Raw genomic sequence first — 24,728 nt, forward strand, 5'->3', positions numbered from 1 at the left:
AGAAGAAGCAGCATAAAAAAAACAACAGGCTTAGTCTTAAACTGAGATCAACTACGGTTGAGGTCACTGTGTGCTGTAAAATATACAGATTGTATGAGTGTGAATGAGAGTATTCGCCTCTTTTTTTGTCTGGCTAAACAACAGAGCCTTTTACCATCTTTGTCAGACTGTAAATGGCCCGTACAGGCACATTTTACCCTTCTCCTCCATGTTACAGCACCACAACAAGTCTCCAGCTGCCGCTACAAAGTCGCCCATCCCAAACAGAACCAGCTAACGATATAAAGGAGAACAGTGTGTGTCTCTATGCTGCTGCATGCACAAAAACATAACCATGCAGCATCACAATCTACTGTACCTCTAATGGCATATGAAGATGACGTATACAAGTTTCACAAAAAAAAAAATGAAAGGAAACCCCCCCCCCCCCCCCCAATATTATTAAATTATGTAGAACAAATTAAAAACTCACTCACGCACATGATGCCATACACACAAATCTTTTGGGTGATGAGCCAATTTTTCTTTTTTTCTTCCTTTCATTTTGTTTTTCTGCACTTATGTGGAGACAACACACAGATAGATAGAAGAGGTTAGGATAGATATAATAAGCCCTTACAATATGTAAAGGTCTCCAGTGAATGGGATCTCCCCCACAGAGGACTGTGGGAAAGTGGGGTTGAGGATGAAGGAGAAGGGAGGAAAAGGGAAAGGTGTGAGGCTTTTGCCCCCTGATGCCGATAGAGCGGAGTGCCGTCTATGCGCTGGGGTTGGGGTTGTTGTGTGTGTTGGTGGAGCCGTTGCTTCCCTGGATGGTGAGGCTAATCTCATCCTTCCTCTCCTTCTCCTTTCCCTCCTCCTTCTCCTTCTCTTTCTCCTTCTCCTTTTGTTCTTCCTTCAGCTCATCCCTCTCCTTTAAGGGACGGGCCTCCACAGTGTCTTCGGAGGCCATAGGGGCGTAGCGGCCTGTCCGGTGCTCCTGGAGGGCAGGACCCCACTTTGGATGCGCTCGGCACGCTGCCTTCAACCTCTGAGAGAGAAAGACAGACGCGCCTTTTAGAGCAGAAACATCAAGACTTATGAAGTCAAATTAGGTTTTCATTAAGTGACGCTTTCCTTTCTTCAGCTGCTCCCACACATAACCACTGTGACTAAACTCCACTTAACTTTCATTTTCCCTCCATGCTTTTTAGTTCATCTGATAATTTAGCAGCTGCCATTGCACATTCACATCTCTTAAACAAGATTTATGGCCTGTCTAATTGTCAGAAATTGCAGCATTCCAACAGCAGGGCAGCTTTGTGCTGACACACATTATACTTTCTATACTTTCTCCCATTTGTTATTAACAGTTCTGCAGCACTTGTGGTCTTTATAAAACCAAACATGTGGCATCAGTGTGGTTACAATGTCCTCCAAAGATTGTATAAAAAAAGTGCACTGTTATAGCCTGCTCATTTTCATGTGTGTGGGTTTTTTGTTATTCTTGTTCCTTTTTAAAAAAAATATGGCACTTCACTTGCGTTTCTTAATTCAGTGTTATTTATATAGCACAAGTTCACAATAATAATAATTTCCAGGCATTTTATATTGTAAGGTAAGGGTGGTGCAGTATTAGAGAGAGAACATCAGTAGACCAAAAATTCCCCTGTGAGAAAATGCTTGACGATAGTGGGGAGGAAGAACTTCCCTTTAACAGGAAGTGAGCCAGACTCAGACATGCAGAGAGAGAAGGAGAAAGAACGAGAAGGAAGCTAGCCATGTATTCACTGTGAGGTCATATTTTTCTGTTTATATCTCGTCATATCTTCTTGCTTTTTCAGTTTTGTTCATTGTTGCCTGCCTGTTTGCTGCAATGTTTGCATTTAGGCTCTCTACCCCAAACGAAGACTTAACACATGTGGTCCTTCCTCTGTTTTCCCAGTCTCTATGACAACCAGCTTTTCCCTCCTAGTGTAGCTATCGGCAATAAGGATCATAAAATTTCAACCGGCAGTTCAAGTGACGTCATCACTATCTGACACCAGCAACAAATTCTTTCCTCCTCAAACTAATTTGCCAAAAGCAGAGATGCTTGGATTGATATTTAAACGTCGTTTATGGTGTAAACTAATAGTTCGTCTGCTTTTAGAGCTTACGTAATGCAAACGGGCAATTGAATTATGGAAAGAGCTCTTTCCGTTATTCGGCAAACATACTTCAGCTGATATGCAGTTGAGAGCTTTTCAGTTGCTCAGATGATGTTAAAACTTTAAGTGCTTTAATTTGTAGTGCAGCTCTTGCATGCAAAAATGTTTTAACACGTTGACTTTTTTGAAAATTTGTTTAAATGCTTCAGAGGGAAATTTAGCCTTTTGTATTGAACTATAGAGCTGTTTATGTCAGCTGAATGGAGAGGAGACTTTCGGGGGAAGCTGTACCTCTCTAAAGGTAGCTCCTGGTGACTTTGAGATCTTGTAGAGGGCGTAGATGGGTATGCAGACCACCGAGGACAGAGCCATGGCAAAGCCAATAGCCAAGGACCAGCCAGGATACACGTAGTCATTGTAAGTAATGGGTTTGTACTGGATCACTGTGAAGATCAGGATGAACTGCAGGGACAAAGAGAGAATAGAAAGAGCCTGAATGTGTGCAAAATGCATGTATAACACAGTAATAAAGACATATGTCACATGGGTGGGTAAAAGCATGAAAATTAAGCCAGTGCAGGTGAAACCACCGTTGACAGCTTTATTTAAAAGTTGCAGATGATTGGGGCAGCACTCTGTGCAAAAGAAATGAAAGAGAGAGGAAAATGACCAGTAAGCCACAACAATGAATTTCTTGGTTAGCCCAGCAGCTTAGTGGACTAATACGCCTGCTTGGGAAATACCATTGATATCAGCTGCATGTGTCCATTTCCCAATCAGAAAGCTTTGCTTTTGGAGGTTTTAACTGGAAACAAAGCCAAAAAGATTAGCACTGATGGCAGCTCAAATGTAGGTCGGGTCCATAACAATGCGTCAGCAGCACAGGGAAGTTGAGAACCTTCCACTCAACATCCTGCAGACTATGCAAAATATTGACAAGCTATTTCGTCACTATGTCTGGTCTTAGATCAGTGTGCTTGTGTGTGTTCACTTACAGAGATAATCACAGGCGAGATGAATCTCCAGCAGACTTTGAAGAAGAGAGGAGGAGGGAAGCCCAGCATCATCTCTACATCTTTGAAGTAGTTCCTGTGGCCTGCAAAGGAACAAAAACCCAGCATTCGTCATCATCATCAGCTTTGATTACTTGTACTGGATTATGTGACTAATATTATGACTCGCTGTGGTAAGTGGTATTCTAGTTTTTATTAGGTCTGTTAACTTAGCACTTCAAACTAGAGCTGGGCGATAGAACGATAACGATATGTATCGCGATATAACTTTTACTCGATAGAGAAATTAAGCTATCGCGATAGACCTCGCCGCTCTTGTCATCTTAAAAAAAAAAAAAAAAAAAAAAGGTCAGCCAAATTCAGTAGCGCAGAGCCGAACCAATCACAGCCGCAGCGTCACGTCGTGTGACTTGTTACGTACAGCACAAGTGCCAAGCCGCACGTGTGTTTGTTTGGGAAGCAGCCAGCGGGTAATGGAGCCAGCGCGTAATGGAGGAAATGAGTGTGCCGACTAGAAAAATCAACCGAGCGTGACCGAAGAGAAAACAGATGATGGTTCCAACGCCGGAGAGATTGTCGAACGGAAGAGCCATAGAAGTTCCGTAGTGTGAAGGTATTTCGGCTATTTCAAGTCTGACAAAAAACAGAGTAGCGTGCACTGTAAATTGTGCCGAAAACAAGTCTGGAAATACAATAAACTGGTGCATGCGTCACACTGCGCCACGTTATTGTTTCGGTGAAATGAATTTCTACAATACTGTTACTGTTAATTCTACTCTCTGCAGTGTTTAAATGCTTACACATACACACAGTTACTGTCCCTCCACACATACGACTCTGTTCTGCTTCTATGCCCCAGCTTTGTTTACTTTTTCCCACCGAGGCTTCTAGACTTCTGATGGCCAACATTTCTGCACGGTTAGGAATCTAGCGCCACCTGCTGCTTTGGCATGTTCATAGCGTTTTCCTTCATTTCTGCCTTTATGTGTGGACGGGATTCTTTTTTAAAACGAAAACGGAAAATCTCCGTTTTCAAAAATACCCGTGTACGTGTGGACGTAGCCTCAGTCTCTGACTGGAAGCGCTAATTCGTCATTCGGCTTTTGTCAGACTAAAGTAACTGTTAAAACTGTTTGAAAAGCTAAGCTATACAACAAGGAGAGATTGAGAATTTCCTTTTAGTTCTCAGTTTATTTGATATTGACAAAAGTTAGTCAGTTTTGTCTGTTCTTCTGTAAAACAAACTAAGATTTATTTTTAGAATTAATATTTTGTTTCTAAGTGGAATTGACAATTTAGTAGTCTGTTTCGTTTGTTCTATTTTGAAACTTAAACGCTTTAGCGGCTGCCTTTTGTGTATTTTGCAATATTTGCCTTTATTTATCTGAAAAAGTCTCATGTTCCTTAAGTACATCTACCCTGTTGAACTTATTATGAGAAATAAATATTTAAATCAAAACAAGCTGCTGATTATTTCACATTTTACTTGTGAGCAACGGCACATTTAAATCTTACAAATATAGTTATTTGGCTTATATCGTGATAGATATCGTTATCGCCTGAAATGAAAAAAACATATCGTGATATGAAAAAATCTCATATCGCCCAGCTCTACTTCAAACTATGGAGTCCAAAACCACTGGGTGACATCACAGTGACCACGTCCGTCTTTGATACTGTCTATAAATGGTGAGTCATAGGGATAAAGGTCAGGTAACTGTTGAATTAGTTGTTTAAGGAGTTCTTTCAAAGCCCTTTGGTGTATTTGGGCTCATACTGAACCATGACCCCTTCTACACACAGATGGAGAACAAAGCCATCTATAAACGATGGAGTGATACTTGGATGGAGTGACCCATGGCCAGTGTTGAGTTGAATCAGGGGGTTCAGGGGGTTGGGAAGCTCATCTTGTAACCGGAAGGTTGCCGGTTCGATCCCCTGCTCTGTCTGTCTTGGTCGTTGGTCGTTGGCCTACTGGTGTTGGCCAGAGGGGCCGACACCAGTAGGCAGCCTCGCTTCTGTCAGTCTGCCCCAGGGCAGCTGCGGCTACAACTGTAGCTGCTTCCACCAGTGTGTGAATGTGAGAGTGAATGAATAGTGGAATTATAAAGCGCTTTGAGGGCCTCCAAAAGCACTATACAAATACAATCCATTATTATTATTATTATTATTATTATTATTAATCAGTGCAGGTGTCCTATTCCTGAGTAGGCAAAATGCACAACACCTACTACCAGGTTTCACTGTGGGTATGGTCCACTGTGGTATCACTATCTCTCCTGTTCATATTCTGAATGACACCCCACTGTTCCTGCTACTCATCTATAACTTGGATCCATAAGTAAATTAGACCTTTTTCCATCATCCACTGAGTGTTGGTCATATATCTGAGATCAGCTTGAACACTTATTTAGGTGTGTTTCAGTTTGTGCCTGTGTGATTACATATTTGTAAAATTGAACTACCACACTTAGAAAGTGCACCATGTTCACTCTTTTTCCCTCCTTACCGTAAATATACATGATGCAGATGCACATGATGCATGAGATGATCACCAAAGAGAAACTGGCAGCATAGTTGTCCATCAGTAAAAGCCAATAGATTCCTGCCTGCGCGCGCGCGCGCGCACGCACACACACACACACACACACACACACACACACACACACACAAAGAATGAGTAAAAAACATCAGTCCAGTGAGAGAGTGATTGTGTTTAAGGATGTGCTCTCCATATGTTTGTACCTGTGTCGTTAGCGGCACTCCCAGTAGAAAACCAGCTATGGCCACTGACAGCGTGACTACGGTCTTGTTCTTGATGATCCAGTCTGTACCAATTTCATCGACGATGGCCGTCACTAAGGTCTCCAGCAGACAGAACTACATGAACAGGGAAAAGAATTTGACAGGAGATGAATTCTTGATCAAACTTCTGCTTACATGACGACAGACCAAAAGGAATCTTGACCAAAGGGATAATCCATTGTTGAGTAATTGTGAGAATAAAAATTCCTCAATTTCATTGTCCTGTCTATTTAAATGTATTTTTTAATGAAATACAATTGGTTTATTACAGCATTCCTTAAGACCAGCCACATATATATCCACTGTACTGTGAATTTGATCTGTAAATATTCAATATATGGAAGTAAAAATCCACCTCTGAAGCATAATGTCTATATTTTACCAAAAATACGCAGAAAGTCAAATAAATGTCTGAGAATAAAACACCTCTTATTCATACTGGCTAAAAGGTTAGAATAGTACTACAACCCTGATTCTGAAAAAGTCAAGTACACACAAGCAATTTCTACAGCCAAATGTTTTCCTGTTCTACACTCAGTGGCCACATTATTAGGCAGATACTGGTAAGTATCAGGTTTGACCCCCTTTTCCCTTCACAACCAACTAAATTTTTCATGGCACAGATTCAACAAGGAAATACTCAGTGGAGGTGAAGTGGACTCAATTTCATGTTTAAGAAACTAACTGTAAGCTGACTATAGCCACATTGATGGACCACTGTGGCTATAAAGGGATGGACATTGTTAGCAATGATACTACTGTAGGCTGTTGCATTTAAACAATGCTCAGTGTGCGTAGAAGATATCCCCCATACCATTACTGCACCAGCAGCAGCCTGAAACACTGGCAGGATGCTGGTGCCTTCATCTTGTTTATACCAAATTGTGACACTACCGACTGAATGAGACTCAGACTATTTTTCCAGTTCTGTGCTGGCCAATCTGCTGGAGCTCATCTGCTTCAATGTGTTGGCCATTTAGAGACGCTCTTCTGCATACCATGATTGTTATGAGTAGTTATTTTAGTTACTGTTGCCTGTCCATCAGCTTGAATCTGCCCAATCTCCTCTGACATCAAACAAGGGATTTTTGCCCAGAAAGCTGCTGCTTACTGGATATTTTCTTTTTTATGGACCATCCTTTGCAGAGATGCTTGTGCTGGAAAATCCTAGCAGATCTCCAGTTTCTGAAATCCTCAAACCAGCCTATCTGGCTAACAGCTATGCCACATTTAAAGTAATTTAAATGGCCTTTCTTTTCTATTCGAATGCTTGGTTTGAATGTCAGCAAGATGTCTCGACCATGTGCTCGTGCCTAAATGCTGCCGTGTGATTAGCTGATTAAACAATTGCGTTAATGAGCAGTTGGTGCACCTAACAAAGTGGCTGTTGAGTGTATTGCTTAATATAAGATTTCAGCAGCTTAACAGTTCAGAGCTGCACTGTAATATGTGCTGTGCATGTTATCTTGATGAAATAAACAAGCCCATCCCTGCCACAGATGTCCCCTGGATAGCAGCATATGTTGCTCCAAACTTGAATATATCCTTTAGCATTAATAGCACTGATGCCACGGTCACTGATTAACTTTACATTGAGAAATGTTAAGGAGGGTGAACGCCCATCTTTACTTCTGAAACACTCCATTTCAGCTTCTTTCCACTCGATAGTTTTGTTTTGCTGGCATCAAATACATCATTCCAGATACAAATTTCCCAGTTTCACCTAAATATATAATGAAGTAAGATGCAAATGGTTAGCAGCAGAAGACCACAGAGCGTGCCACTCCTTTATTTTAAATATTTAGCAGTTTAGCAAGTCCAAACTTGGAATCAGGGTTATGAGAGGTTACGTCTATTAAATTCAAACACTATTATTTAGTGGGACATAATGTTCACCATCTCATTTTAGCAGGAATATAATTTTGTAGCTACGGGGCCACAATCACTTCAAAAAGATAGCATCTAAGTTATACCTACAAACAGCACCTATAGTCTCCCTGAGTCAGCAATGAAAAACGTGGCACACAGGCAGACTAACTGTTGACTGTAAATGACTTGTAAGCTTTTTAGCATTACACATCAGCAGATCCAGATCAGATCTAATCCTGATTTCCCCACGCAAACAATTCCAGTCAGTTCTCATTCCAGTGAGTTTATTTGGTCTATTTAGAGTATCAGCATGGAGGTTCACTCAGCATGCAACAAATATGGACTAAAGACAGCATTTGCACGTTGTTTTGTTGTTTGAAGGTAAACTGGAATTTGGTAGACCGCTCCAGCTGAAAACATGAAAAACAATCTATACTAATGACTGCACATATACAGTCACCTATCTATACGTCTGTCTCCATACACATTTAGTGTAATGTTTAATTAATTATATCCACAAGGTCAATGCATATTAATTACTTATACTGATTACTAAGCTTAATTAAGAAGTTAATTATATGATTTCACACAGTTCATAATGAAATCTTTGAGCGGTGCGTGACGCTGCAGTTTCTTGCTCTCACCTGAGTTCCCAGTCCCAGAAGGATGAGCATGAAGAAGAAAAGCAGCGACCACAGCGGCGAGATTGGAAGCAGAGTGAGGGCTTCTGGGTAGGCCACAAAGGCCAGCCCCGGACCGTGGTCAGCCACCTCTGACACGGGGACGTTGAGGTGGTGGGCCATGAAGCCCAGGATGGAGAAAATGACAAAGCCAGCATAAACGCTGGTGGCACAGTTGGTTATACTGATGATGATGCTGTCTCTGTATGTTGAAAGGAACAAAGAACAAAGCCAATTATATGAATACATACCGAACACATTTTAAATGGTTAAAGAAAAACAAATGGGATCAGCTGATCTCGATCTGTCTGCTGAAATATCAGTGTTTAATAAAACCGTGAATTAATATAGAAGATGGCTTCATTAGTCTTAATAGGCCCGATGTATGAGTCACGATAGTGTTCCTAAGCTCATTTACTCTGTTTACACTAATACACTAGTGCTGGTTTTCTGCTCTTTTTTTGACATCTGACTGTTGCCCGGGAAACACCTTTTCATCTTCTCTTCCTCCAACACAGACTCGGACTTTGACCGTGTTCAGATCTAAACAAGGGAATACTGTGTTTCCACACTGCTTTCCTTTCTCACATTTCCTGTTAAGGTTACTGCAGAGGATGTCTTTGATCACTTTGATGCCAGTCCGTTTCCCCACGCATACGGATTCTGTTCGATCCCACTCTATCTGCACTTCTGCATGCGCACCAACTGGTGGTGTTACAGGAGTGCAAAAAGCATCTCCACCAGGGATGGAGCTGCAGAACACAAGCTGATTAAGTTGCCGTGCAGCTGTGTGCACTGATAGCACAACTTCAAGCTTCTGGCAGAGGAACACATTATATCTTTAGCTTCTCTCCTTAGCCCCCTCCACCGACACCCTCACTCCATCAGCATGTGTGGACAAGCTCAGGAGAGTAAATGACATCGTTTTCCCTCCTTATCTCCTTCTCTGTCCTTTTTCCTCCATCTTCACCTTCTCTTTGGCTTCTTGCACGCTCCCCTGGTGTTCAAGCACATGGCAACCAGCCTCCTAACACAAGTCCAAAAGAGCATTTATCTCTGTGCCCACTTACCTCACCTTCTCTTTTTGCGAATGACTATTTTACCCCACTGCTCATAGTTGCTCCTTAGCTCTTGCTCTGACTCATTAGGTCATCTGATGCATAAACTCAAATAAAGTCAGGCTTTTTTCCCAGAGCGAGTTATACTCAGCACAGCACTCACCACAATGACAAAACCAAACCTATATCGTGGTAATGTTTTTATAGGTGTGCTTTTAAGGTGCTGGCAGTTGGATTTTAATCCCATTAGACAAAGCAAAGTCTTTTCCTCAGAATTTCTTCCTTAGTAACTCATCATCGCCTGGCCCTGAATGTGTATTCTTTTTTATTTAAAGCATAGCTTATAATGAGTTTACTCATCATCTTTACCAACCTGAAACAGTTGTTGTGGAACTTGTTATATGAAGCCATGGTAATGAGACCACCCCAGGCACAACCCAAGGAGTAGAAGATCTGTGAGGCGGCATCTCCCCACACCTACACAAACAAACCCACAAACCGTCAGAGGCAGTACAAAGATGGGGGAAAAAAACCCAGTTCAGAAACATTTCTACATCCAGCACATCTCATTTATCTACATGCTAATGGAAGTGCATACCTTTGCATCAAGGACTTTCTGCCACTGTGGAGTCAGGTAGTACTTGATGCCGTTGATGGCTCCATCCAGGGTGATGCCACGGATGAAGAGGATAGTCAGAACAACATAAGGGAATGTGGCTGTGAAGTACACCACCTGAACACACAGATGATCACACAAGCTGATAAAATCATCCTATACACAAGCGCCTTAAAATGCCATCAAGCCAGGGTGTGTGTGTGCATGTGTGTGTGCTCTAGGCTCACCTTTCCAGAGGATTTAACGCCCCTGATGAGACAGAGGAAGACAACAGCCCAGGATACAGCCAGGCATCCCAGGATAGGGAGACGGACCTCTCCAAAGTTCCCAATATCATCAGAGATGTTCAACACATAGTGTCTGATAGACAGACACACAGACAGAGAAGGTTTCAGGTGCTTGAAATACTTTACATTTACACGTCTGACTAAAGTTGTGCAAGAGAAGAAAACTCTGAAAGAGGAAAAAAAGCCCAGCTTTGCACTCTATCAACAGTCTTCAGCACATAGATAATAGAAAACTTTAAGCAGAGCCACAAAAACCTTGTATCTTGTGATCAAACAGATCCATCAATCTGAAATGGTATTATATGTGGTATTGTAATTAGTAATGAACAGGTAGTCTGTACCGACAAGCTGAGCAGTCCCACATTACATAATCATATGTACCCTCTGTCATTAAAATGCCAAGAAAAGCATCAGGGAGTGCAGTTACAGGGCTGCTCCTTCTGCAACACATTTGAATAAGAGGCAGCAGATAATGACAACACTCTGACTTCCACTTTGATGGCCTATATTAATGCTACTAATTATGGATGTTAAGTGATGCGATTGCCACAGGAACTGCTACACTGGCACAAAAATGATGATAAAATTCTAAAGAAGTTGACAGTGAAATGCTACTGAAAGTACCAATGTTTTTGGAGATTTCTGCAAGCACTAGAGATCCTGTACAATAACAATATGTGGAATGGCAGCGGCAGGTGCAGGACAGGTCTACCTCAACTTTAGTAATTAAAATCGTGATATTTCTCTTACACTTTTGCTCCCTGTGCAACAAACTGTGAGGGCAAAAACTGAAGCCAACGCGGAAGTGCCAAAATCTGTAGTTCCTGGAGTGTCAAGTCAGTCACCATAGGATTAAAAGCACATTTCCAGCCTTTCCCCATCATAACTGTATGCTTAGAGCTGGGCGATATGAGATTTTTTCATATCACGATATGTTTTTTTCATTTCAGGCGATAACGATATCTATCACGATATAAGCCAAATAACTATATTTGTAAGATTTAAATGTGCCGTTGCTCACAAGTAAAATGTGAAATAATCAGCAGCTTGTTTTTATTTAAATACTTATTTCCCATAATAAGTTCAACAGGGTAGATGTACTTAACTCATTCACTGCCATTGACGTCTATAGCCGTCAATTGCAGTGAATGAGTCAATGGGTTTAACTCATTCACTGCCAATGGCTGGCAGTGAATGAGTTAAGGAACATGAGACTTTTTCAGATAAATAAAGGCAAATATTGCAAACTACACAAAAGGCAGCCACTAAAGCGTTTAAGTTTCAAAATAGAACAAACGAAACAGACTAAATTGTCAATTCCACTTAGAAACAAAATATTAATTCTAAAAATAAATCTTAGCTTGTTTTACAGAAGAACAGACAAAACTGACTAACTTTTGTCAATATCAAATAAACTGAGAACTAAAAGGAAATTCTCAATCTCTCCTTGTTGTATAGCTGAGCTTTTCAAACAGTTTTAACAGTTACTTTAGTCTGACAAAAGCCGAATGACGAATTAGCGCTTCCAGTCAGAGACTGAGGCTACGTCCACACGTACACGGGTATCTTTGAAAACGGAGATTTTCCGTTTTCGTTTTAAAAAATAATCCCGTCCACACATAAAGGCAGAAATGAAGGAAAACGCTGCTATGAACATGCCAAAGCAGCAGGTGGCGCTAGATTCCTAACCGTGCCGAAATGTTGGCCAATCAGAAGTCTAGAAGCCTCGGTGGGAAAAAGTAAACAAAGCTGGGGCATAGAAGCAGAACAGAGTCGTATGTGTGGAGGGACAGTAACTTTGTGTATATGTAAGCATTTAAACACTGCAGAGAGTAGAATTAACAGTATTGTAGAAATTCATTTCACCGAAACAATAACGTGGCGCACAGTGTGACGCATGCACCAGTTTATTGTATTTCCAGACTTGCTTTTGGCACAATTTACAGTGCACGCTACTCTGTTTTTTGTCAGACTTGAAATAGCCGAAATACCTTCACACTACGGAACTTCTATGGCTCTTCCGTTCGACAATCTCTCCGGCATTGGAACCATCATCTGTTTTCTCTTCGGTCACGCTCGGTTGATTTTTCTAGTCGGCACACTCATTTCCTCCATTACGCGCTGGCTCCATTACCCGCTGGCTGCTTCCCAAACAAACACACGTGCGGCTTGGCACTTGTGCTGTACGTAACAAGTCACACGATGTGATGCTGCGGCTGTGATTGGTTCGGCTCTGCGCTACTTAATTTGGATTGGCTGACCTTTTTTTTTTTTTTTTTTTCTTGAGGACAAGAGCGGCGAGGTCTATCGCGATAGCTTAATTTCTCTATCGAGTCAAAGTTATATCGCGATACATATCGTTATCGTTCTATCGCCCAGCTCTATGTATGCTGTTTGAGTTTATTTTTTTAATTCATCTTTTTGGGTACCGATGGCTACTGTGACTGATAGTTGTTCTTACACAAGCAGCATCTGCCAGTATAATATATATTATATATAGTACGGTACGGCCTCTAACATAGTAAGAGTCAAAATGCTAAAGTTGAGACAAAATGCAATTTCCAGAAGCCAGCTACTAACCTCATGGTTTATGCACACTCTACAATGCAAACCACCAAATTTCTAGCATTGTCACATCCCTGATAATTGATGCATATACACCACTCTCACTTTTACATAACATAGCAAAGCCTGCACTTAAACAGTAGATGTACCTGGATATCCGCTTAAAGATCTCCTACTTTATGCAGATTTTTGTGACTGTGCTGCACAACAGAGTGCGCAGGGGTATGGTAAACACCCTGCATGTCAGCTGAGATGATGCAGACCCAACACTGTACAGAAACTTCTGCTAGTCCAGTCAAATCTAGTCCAAATATTTGAATACTTTCTGCAAACATGAGGCCTCTTTGAGTCAAACTTATCTGATAGGTCTGAGTCAATTTCGACCTCTGTTAAGAATGATAGGCCTACACAACCAGGTTCTAAGAGGTTACTGGTATAACTCGGCAAAACAAAGTGCATTACAAAACTCAATCATTGCATGAGCAAGCATTCCTGATTTATTTTATATATAGTACTACTTCGCAGAGAAAAACTTTTGGTTTAACTGTATTTTTAGTGTCAGCCTAAGTGCATCATATACTTCCTGTTCTTACTTCCAGTACTCCTCGCTTGGGCTGGTCCTCTTGGTCCGGTTCACTACCTCAGACACCCCAGCTACCAAGCTACTGGTAGCATTTGCCAGGCTAGCGTTCAACTGGTAACTGCTAACGACACCGCTGCAGTCTGGCGTGTTCCACGGGTTGTTGCAGTAAGTCCATGGAAGCAGGTTTGTCATGGACAAGAAAAAGTAGTAGAAGGCAATGCAAATGACCACATTGTAGTATATCCCAATGTAGGTGGACACCACCATCATGCCGTAGCCCACGCCTTAAGGTAGGACAGGATGGAGAGAAAAAGATAACCAGGTAGAGAACATTAGAAACTAAAATGTGAAGTGGATGTAACTACTGCTGCCTAATTAAATTTTCATATGAACAATAAAATCAATATTCACACAAAGACATACACACGCATATACTTACCTTTAAACATGGGGCTGATCTTCCAAACCCCCAAACAGCCCAAGCTGGCAAACTGACCAAAGGAGAGCTCGAGGAAGAAGAGTGGAATGCCACAGAACACAAGCATGATGAAGTATGGCAGCATGAAGGCACCTGGAGGAGAAAATTAACCAGGAAGTCAATTTCTCTGGTCCAGAAAGACTGGGAAGGATACACGAACACATTGATTTAAAGGGACATGTCATATTTGTTTTCAGCTTTATATTTATATTCATGGATTTTGCTAGAGTAGCTTAGTATGAATCCCAGTTTAAATGTGAATCATCTACTGCTGGGCATTGGTGGCCTTATTTCGTCCAATGTCTGGAACAAGCTGTTTTAACTCTGTCAAAGCCAACTGTCTTCTGATTACAGCAGCTGGATGGGCCTTGTGTGCTTACAGTTAGAGCTATTAAGATATATCAGAGAAAATGAAGACAAGCATAACTCGTCCCCTCTGATATAAATGGTGCCCTATTCAGTGTTTTGTTGCTAGCAAACTCTTAAACAGCTAGATGCATGGTCTGTACAAATTACTGTGTTGTTGTGAGAACACTTTTTGTGTTAGTCGTGACAAAAATATCCAAACCTACGAGGCAAACAAAAGTCAGCTGCCTCCTATTCTGTTACCTGACAAAGATAATAACTACCATGGAGCCAGATGAGCATAATTACTGCAGAGATGCCAAGTCCACAGACACCAGCAGACAAAAGAAATCAGGCACATAAGCTGGCAGACGTAGTCTATAAGTATTCTACATAGGTAGGCTCTCCAGCTACAAGCCAGAGAGGCACAATGGACCATATGTTGTCATTAAAAACAGGCTGTGCTATTATACGGTTTAAAATACTTACGTGTAAGCAATGACGTGCAATTTAAAACTTAACCAAATCAAGTCTTACATGAATTGGACCCATGCCATACAGACTTATAACTGAACCTGAAATTATTATTATTTTTTTTTTAAAAAGCAAATGAATTTCATCTGTTATATAACCTCCCTAGAGTGAGCAGAGAGGTCACTAAATGTCTGTTCAGCAGTGCAGCAACTCTCTGGTGGTTCAGACTGGACCAAAAACCAGACGGTCAACTAGAGGGACAATCTGTGCGTGTGTGCACGTGCTAGTATGCTTTCATAAGATACTCCACATTGTGAACTATGTTGGTGCAACCAGCTGATACTGTCCAAACCTTTTCACTGCTGATAAAGTGAACGGTCACTGCTGCAGTATCTGCAGCTGTGTGTTGAGCTAATGCATGGCCTCCATATACAAAGTCCTTGCGCAGGAACTCAAGGCTCCTGCATGCATGACACAAATCCAAATATTTGCACTGTAGGCTTATTATCTGCAGCTGGGGTCATGCCAAGGAAATCAAGCACTGAGTGAGGAGAACTGGACCAACACTGCTGCTTTTCACTACACGTTGGTACAATTCTTGCGCATGTTTTCAAAGGAAGATGCAAGGTATTTAAAACACAATTTAGGCTGTTTAATGTTTAATCCACAGCTTTTAGGATGCATCAGAGTAGGGAGCAAAATACTGACAAAAGAGCTTATTTTGCTGTCACGATGTTCTTACGCACTGAATACGGTAGCTTTATTATGAAAGCAGCATAACAGCAGCAGCACCTGGATCTGTTCTGTGTGCTCAGACATATTTTGACAGCAATCACAGCCCAACAAACAATAACTGCAAACCTTTATGCCTAAAAAGATGTTTTGCATTGATGTTGAGCACGTAATGTGTGAGCTATTGTGGAAAAAAGACAGCTGCACCGAGTATAGGTCTATGAAATATGTTTGAAACATCCGGCCTGCACAATGATCTGACTTTATATCTCAAACAAATACACACAATAAAAGATCTTGCTAATAATGTTAGCACAAATAAGTAATCATATCTGCTAAATTTCCCTTTTTTTTTTTAGATTCTAGCCCCAGTTTAACTGTTAAAGACCTATTATTCTTTTCCTTTTTACTGGCACGTATTCAGTGCCGTGGAAAAGTATTTCCCCCTTTCCAGATTTCTCCTTTTTTGTGCATATATGATATATAAAATAAAATGCAGCTTTTAAATTTTGATTTCATTTATTAAGAGGGAAAAAACTATCCAAACTACCTGGCCCTATGTGAAAAAGTAATTACCTTCCCCCCCTTGTTAATCATGAATTAACTGTGATTAATCACATTTGTTTGGAAAGTTAAGTTCAATTTCACGAGCCAAACCAAAGCCTGATAACTGCCAGACCTGAATCAAAAAATCACTTAAACAGAACCTGTCTGACAAAATGAAGCAAGGTAAAAGATATCAAAAAGCAACACATCATCCGAAAGCTAAGAAATATAGTCATTGACATCTTTCAGTCTGGAAAGGGTTACAAAGACATTTCTAAAGATGTGGTACTTCAGGGAGCCACAGTGAGAGCCAATATCCACAAATGGAGAAAACTTTGTGGTGGACCTTCCCAGTAGTGGCAGCCCTACCAAAATTACGGTGAAAGTACACAGATGACTCCTCCAGGAGGTCACAAAAGAACCCAGACCAACATCTATAAAACTGCAGGCCTCACTTGCCTCAGGTAAGGCCAGTGTTCATGATTCAAAAATAAAAAAGTCTCAGCAAAAATGGCATCCATGGGAGATGTCCCAAGAGAAAACTACCCACAGATTAGCTAAAAAAAAAAAAACAATTTTTTTTTTTTTTTTTTACTGTTCCCCAAGACTTGTGAGAAAATATTCTGTGGACTGACGAGACAAAAGTTGAAAACTAACCCACCATTTCATATAAAGAACATCATACCAACAGTCATATTTGTTTTCAGCTTTATATTAGGGGCAGGGATAGCTCAGTAGGTAAAGTGGTCGCCCCATGATCGGAAGGTCGGCGGTTCGAATCCACTTAACGGCTACCCTGAGGTACCCCTGAGCAAGGTACCGTCCCTACACACTGCTCCCCGGGCGCCTGCTTAGTGGGCTGCCCACTGCTTCACTGAGTGAATGGGTCAAATGCAGAGAAAAACAAGTAATTTCCCCATTATAATAAAGTATCCATTATTATTATTATTATTATTATTATTATTATTATTATATTTATATTCATGGATTTTGCTAGAGTAGCTTAGTATGAATCCCGATTTAAATGTGAATCATCTACTGCAGGGCCTATTTTGTCCAATGTCTGGAACAAGCTGCTTTAACTCTGTCAAAGCCAACTGTCTTCTGATTGGATGCCCCTCATAAACAGAAGGTTTGTACAGCAGCTGGATGGGCCTTGTGTGCTTACAGTTAGAGCTGTATGCTGACAATAATAGACAATATTATTATATCCCCTCTATATGAAATCACTCTGAGCCAAAAGTAGAAAAAACAAAACACAAAACTGAAACTGAGTGTTTAGTGAGTCTACTCAAAAGTCTGAGCTGACCTGATTATTGTACCACTCAGTGGTAGTGTGATGGTCTGAAGCTACTTTGCTGCTTCAGGACTTGGATAACTTGCCATAACTGATGGAACAATGCATTTTGCTCTCTACTGAAAATCCTGAAGAGGAATATCCGGCCATCAGTTTGTTCCCTGGAGCTCCTGCACACTTGGGTTATGCAGCAGGACAGTAAACCAAACCACCTCTGAATAATAATACATTTAATAATACATCTTATTTGAAAGCGCCTTTCAAAACACTCAAGGTCGCTGTACACAGTAGAATAAAAGCAACATAAAAGCAAGAAGTTTACAGAATCATAAAAGCATAAGACATAAACAAATAAAATAGGAGAGTGGAAAGGTTATGTGGGATAAGCTATTTTGTACAAGTGGGTTTTGAGTTGGCTAAAAAACCCAAAATGACATGGAGTGGCCAAGTGAAAGTGCGGACTTAAATCCAATACAGATGCTTTGTCATGACCTTAAACAGGTCAATCATGCTCAAAAACCCTGGGACAAAATTTCTCCATGGCGATGTGAAAGACTCATTCCCAGTCATCACCAACGCACAAACACTAGTTCTTAGGTTTGGGGGTAATTACATTTTCACACAGTACCAGACAGGTTTGGAAAGTTTTTTTCCCCTTAATAAATAAAATCATCAATCCAAAAAAGGATTTTGTATTTACCCGGATTTACTCTGTCTAATATTTAAAAGCGTTTGATCATCTGAAACATGTAAGAGTGGCTAATTTGCAAAACAAATTGGAACTCAAACACTTTTTCTTGGAACTGTATATCCGATTACAGCGTTGGATTGTCATTTTAAACAACACTTAAACAACGCTTCGAACAACGATGTAAAAGTAGTTTCCGTGAGTCAGAACAGAAGGCTTTGCAACCAATTAGAAGAAAATAGGTTTAACCTCCTGAGACCCGAACTCTTTCATGGCATGTATTTTTAATTTCTGTTTGCTATTTGGGCTGATTGGGACCTGTTGAATATAAAAAAAAAAGAATTACGTGATTTTTCTGATTTTTGTTTCTGAGAAAAATGAGATCCACATATAAGGACATTCGCTTTAAATTTCGATAGGACAGTGGCAGTATAACGGCCTCATAAGTGGATAGCAGGCCCTTGTAGAGCAAAATTTAGTATGTTGGTCTAGACAACCCAAAGTGTGATGTCCACATACAGTATGTGGACGCCAGGTCCTAGGAAGTTAAAGGAAGGGGGGGTCTTAAAGGGAGAGGAGCCATCTTGTTTCAAACAGAGGATTTTTCAGCAGCTGATAAATTCTTAGTATCTTACTACACTAGGGTTACAACCCAAAATACAAGTTTGAAAACACCCAGTAGTTGCCATGATAGGAAACATATCTATTGAATCCACCAAGAATAAAACACTGTCTAACATCATCTGATTAAATAACAGTGGTATTGCCTCTGAGCGACTGAATTATTTCTAAGTTGACACACACCTGATCATATATACAGTGTAGAGAATATAATGGCAAAGTACAATCTCAATACAACAAAAAAACCAGAAAAAGAACCCTGAGAAAACCCGAACTTTCTCAGTTCTCGACCTATAGACTGTGTCCATCTGCATGCCTATATTATGCACAGGAACCCCCTTTTAACAGAAAGAAATCTCATTCTACTTTTGAATATCCTCTGAACCACAAGTAACTCAGCAGTCGGAGAGCAAACTCCTTCGTTAGGATAACATGGTACTATGGAGGTCTTTAAATATGATATCATTATTCCAGTACTTGTATGTGAGGAGGAGGATTTTAACTTCGAGCCTGTAATAACAGGGAGCCAATGAGGAGCCAATATAGGAGAAATACACTCCCTCTAAAGATATTAACAGCTCATCATAAGTTTATAAAAGTCGATAAACAGAACAATAGTACATAACTGATATGGAAATATTACACCTGCTAGGAAGGTATGAGAGGGAAGCAAGTCTAAAGGTTCACAAGTCTATTTTCTTTTGTTTTAGTTAGAATTCATTCTTAAATTATATATGATATATACATAGTAAGCTTCTTTTCAGCTTCACAGTTTCATTCTAGTATTCCAGTGCAGTAATTTGTCATCATTTAAATGTACAAAAATAAATAAATAAATGAATGAATGCAGCCTGTAAACGATTGCCACTCGTTTACATATCTGGACCTCATTAATAGAACAATTATAATAAATGCGGCTTCTGATGTTTCATAAAAATCAGTGTCTGTATCATATTATGAACATGGGTACACTGTAGTTTAGTTTGTCAATGCAAAGATAATGGGCTCAGGTCGTCATTGTGATGCTTACCTCCTCCATTTCTGTAGCAGAGGTATGGAAACCTCCAGACATTGCCCAGGCCCACAGCATAGCCCACACTGGTGAGGACAAACTCAATCTGGTTTCCCCAGTTCCCTCTCCGGGAGTTTTCATCCTTCTTCACTGGCTCTCCTGGAACTGCTCCGTTCTACAACAAAGACACACAGAGAGATAGAGGTGACTTCAGGTGACACAGAAGCGAGTGTGTTCCTGAGATAGTGCTGCTGCAGCAGGTCCGGCAAGTGCACCAGGCAAATGAAAAATCAAAAGGGGAAAAAACCCCATCTCATTTAGAAGCATGAATGGGAAATGGATGCTATGACAGAGAGAAGAATCCTGAGAGCCTCTTTTTTCTACTTTTTTAAAACTTATTTGGCCATCGAATTCAAATGGATTGAAAGGATTGTTAGCAATCATCTTGGAGTGCATGAGTTTAATTATTCACTGCTTGCACTCCCGCTCATGGAATATATTCTGTAAGCTACTATCTCGTCTACTGCAAAGTTTAACATAAACATAAGGTGGGTGCGCTGGAGCAAACAGGATGAGAAGTGAAATCAGTGCCTTAAGAACAGCCGATAAGCTTTCGGTCATGTCGTCCTGATTTGCAGCTTCTCCTCTTCCTCCACTCCCTCCCTGCATCCCTCCATCTGCTGGCATCAGATGGTCGTTCTCCCCTGACCTCCTCTATAACCTCAGCTGTGTCTGGCTGTGTGTCTGTCTGTGGGTGCACAGCAAGGTACTTGTGCTCTTTCAGTGTAATAAATGCTGCTAATTTAGGATGTACTTTATTTTAGTGAAATTTGAGCACTGCCAGAGATGCATTCCTTCACCTGCCTCGCTACGATCTACGAAGTCTTGGGGTTTTACATAGATTTGCCTTCATTCTGGTAATTCAGTTAGACCAGTGGTTCTTAACCTGGGTTCGATCGAACCCTAGGGGTTCGGTGAGTCGGTCTCAGGGGTTCGGCAGAGCCTCCGCCATGACATGCATGGCTCATTTTGTGCATCAGTAAAAAACATATCTATGTCTTGAATTTGAAAAAAATCCTATTTTATTTTTCACTAAAGAGGGGTTCAGTGAATACGCATATGAAACTGGTGAGGTTCGGTAACTCCAACAAGGTTAAGAACCACTGAGTTAGACAAAGGCTTGGTCAGTACAACAACACAAAACTATTAAAAAATTTTGCTAAGTTTTCAAGAGGTAAAATTTCTGTATTTATGTATGGTTCTGCTGGAGGTTTCCTTCTGTTAAAAGGGAGATTTTCCTTCCCGCTGCTGCCAAGGGCTTGCTCACAGTGAGTCGTCTGATCTTTGCTCTGTATTATTGTAGAGGGATTTGGTACTGTATATACAATTTTTTGAGAGATTTGTATGAGATTCATAATGTGAAATAAGTGGAAACTTTCTTTTTGATATTGACCTGACAAAGCATCATTTTCATACATTTAAGTTTTTTACCTTTGTGTTAAAAGCAAGATGGTTGGATGGACTATTACATTAGGATTTACTTTGCCAGTTTTTTATGAATTTTCCTTGTTTTAAGATGCTTTTATACAGCAGTCTGGTTCTGGCCAATATAAATATATGTCTTATAAGCTCTTGCAGTCTGCTGTATGAATGACACCATTCATTCATCTGGGCTCCCTGTGTTATCTATGTGCGGCAGAGGCTGCTCTCTGAGACTCGTTGCATGAATACCCTGGTATTTTCAATGCGATTGGCTTTGAATCTGACGAAAATAAGGAATACTGGTCATAAAAACACACCCCCTCAGTGCAGCAGCAAACTGGTAATTCTTCTGCAATGCCATAAAAGTTAAAAAATATATATTTTTATTTCTTAGATTTGCATGTTTGGTTTTAACATTACAAAAATATTTCAGGACACGATGTTCTGGAGAGAAAACTGTGCACAGACAAAGAACCACGAGCCTCACACTTCATGCTTCCAGAATATGGCGAGACATCTTGTTCATAAACAGAAAATTACAAATAGAATTTTTTTAAAGTCAGAAACAAAACAGCAACAACCGCACAAAACAAACAAACAGCTGTGCTATTTTCCCCAAAGCCCTGTAGTTTGTCTTTGAGTCTAGCTGTGCTTGCATGTTAGAAGAGCAAAACAAAGATCTTTTTTTTCCCCTAGCATCCTTGACCTTTCGTCGTGCTAGGCTAAAGGCTGCAGGTGGGAAGATCAGCAAACACAAGTGTCGTGGACAAGGAGCTGTTCGCAGTGAAAACCACGGCCACAGCGGCGTGCAAGTGGAAACCATCAGCGGTGGGCCTGCCAGCGCAGCGTGTCGCACATTATGACATCTCCGTCTGGAGTTGACTTTGGAAGGAAAAGAAACATGCGAGACAGCTGCGTGTTCTTGCTGTGCCTCTTGTACGTCTTTCCCTATTAGAAACCAGGTGTGGGCCTTTAGAAGATACACACAGGCACATGCACACGAACACAGGTTGACACACGCTGTGTGTCCGAGACCAGACAAACATGAGCAAGAGACAAAACACTAGGAATAGTACTGACCCCTAAATCTTAGGTGTCAGCTCTTCAAAAGTTCAACCTGATGTTTTAAGACAGGCACGCACGCACGCACGCGCGCGCACACACACACACACACGCGTGCGCGCACACGCACGCACGCACCTCTCTCACAGTGAATTTGAAGTTGAAAACAAGCAGTGGACATGAATCTTTTGAAAAACAGACACTGTGTCAGTGCAAAGTTCATACATTTAAAATGCAAAAATCATTATGTACTGTGAAAAACCTGATTATTCTTGTAGCAATAAAATACATTGGAATGAATTGGTATCCAATTAGGTCAGACCTTTTCTGGGAAACACACTTATTTGGTCACAGTCAGATGAGAAACCTGATACTGCTCTAACGTATGCCATATGCAAACGGACAGCCAGCAGTAGCTTAGCTTGGCTAACTTGCTGTAAACAGGAGAGACTGGGCGCATAAAAACAACATGCTTGGGATTAAATTTCAGAGTATTTGCAGCTATCTGAAACATGCAACCAGACCTGACTGGTTGCTTAGTAACACAACAGTATCATCAAGACAAGATTAAAGGTCACACCTAAAATCACTCTGAAGAAAAAGCAGGCAACTATTTAATCACAGGGAATAGTCCTCATCGATCAGACAGCAGGATAATTATGAGGCACCATCTTTCTTTTGCATCATGAGAAACTATTTTTCATGCAGCAGTCTCCATCCATCCAAGTCCACCAATTCATATAAAAGTTGTGGGAGCATTTATAGTTTTAACTGGGCAACTTGAACTTTTATATAGTGTACCTTTATCATTTTGAATATAAAACCCTCCCAAAAGTAACATTAAATGTCAGATGTCACCATCTTAAACTCTCAAAAGCTAAATTAACCATTTGAGAGCACTTAACATGTAGATGTTTAGAGGTTGGGCTTTAATAGCATACATTTTCCAGACTCGTTTGCTCATTTAGATGCAGTAAAGCCTCCTTCATCTGCTTTGTTGGGTCCTGTGGCTTGCTGGATTTGTCCAGAAATGGATGCCCAGCAGCAGCAATTGTTGGATTAACACTATGTGGAAAACATAACATTTGTTTGAAGATGTGGACGAGCAGACTGAGATACGTCACTTTAAAAGTGCTTTATCAGAAAACGTATAAGGCAAATGTATAGTGTTTGGAGATCATTGTTGGGCTTACTGAAGCTGACTTTAGGCTCATCTGTAGTAAAAAACAAAAGGTTTAACTACTTTATATACACACACATCTGTTTGCACTGCGCAAAAGCAACACTTTGTGTTTTTCATGACCCCCCTTGCTTCCTTGACTGACCCCAATATCTGTATCTTTCCATCCAGGTGTTGTAGCCTTCGGTCACTCAGTCAGATGCACAGATTCCGCTCTCTATTTCCCTCCACCCTTCCATGTCCCCATCATGCGCTTCCCTAGAACCATCTGGGCTTTATGTAAGACCCACGCGTGCCCTCTCCCCGTGGCTCTCCTTCTGTTTCGCTTTAAAATTCTCTCTCTTTCCAGGGTCTCTTTCGAGTGACAGTGACTTCACTGAGACTCATGACTGTATCATCTCAGTTGCTGCTTCGGTACTCCAAACTGCTCATAAAGACTTAAAATGAGAACCACTAAATTTTGTTCAGCTTAAATCAGTTCTTAAATCGTGTCACATTATGCTTCATATAATGAGTGCATTTCCTGACCAGGGTCACAAAGAGCGTGCTGTACCAGAAACCTCCTTGTGACTTTACTTTGGTTGAAAGCAGATTACTGTCGTCGCCCGCGCTGTATGTTGAAGACGCCGACTTGTCTGCAAACATTTGCCATTTACCCTCCGAGCCCTTGCTAAACTTCAAAAAGCGTGATGCAAACCAGAAATTGCCTTCAAAGAAAAGATAGTTGGCAACTTTTACTTTGAAAGTATATAATTTCCATTTCTGTTTTCCAATGTACATTTTGAATTTTCACTTGGAAGCTTGCGAGCATCTGCAGACAAGTTATCATTTCCCATACAAACCACAGTTTGTAGTCAAACCAGTCACAGGGACGTTTTTGGTGCAGCACCTTCTGTGTAACTAATTTCACACTAGAGACTTCAAGTAATCTCCAGCAACCACTTGTCAACCGGTCTGGAAATATGCTTTTTTCTTAGTGACTGGTTGTTTGTCAGGCGCTCACTGACCTGATGTAGGCCTCCCTGAACATGGCTTTCACAATCGATTTCACAGCAACCAACAGCAAGCATTCACAACTGGTTGGGGAATACACATTTTCTATTGCAACTAGTGGTCAGTTGGTCACCAGCTGGGCTTTAAGCCTGTGTGACTGAGGCCCATTACTATCATTATGTCAAACAAAGAAGACAGGAAGTAGATCTGACT

General features: G+C 40.9%; 1 protein-coding gene across 1 annotated transcript; it reads right to left on the bottom strand.

The window, feature by feature from the left end:
* Positions 1–684: 684 nt before the first annotated feature.
* Positions 685–24,167, bottom strand: slc6a9 (solute carrier family 6 member 9). The gene is given in 13 exon segments (XM_085378599.1): positions 685–1,030; positions 2,421–2,591; positions 3,125–3,225; positions 5,652–5,751; positions 5,888–6,022; positions 8,461–8,698; positions 9,928–10,031; positions 10,153–10,287; positions 10,398–10,530; positions 13,616–13,889; positions 14,045–14,176; positions 19,817–20,006; positions 24,051–24,167. Coding segments are annotated over 13 exon segments (2,103 nt in total). The 3' UTR covers positions 685–757.
* Positions 24,168–24,728: the final 561 nt, after the last annotated feature.

The sequence above is a fragment of the Diplotaxodon limnothrissa genome, linkage group LG18 (assembly GCF_057381915.1).
Source record: "Diplotaxodon limnothrissa isolate DT_005_m linkage group LG18, D_limnothrissa_male_GT1.1, whole genome shotgun sequence".
NCBI classification, from domain to species: Eukaryota; Metazoa; Chordata; class Actinopteri; order Cichliformes; family Cichlidae; genus Diplotaxodon; species Diplotaxodon limnothrissa.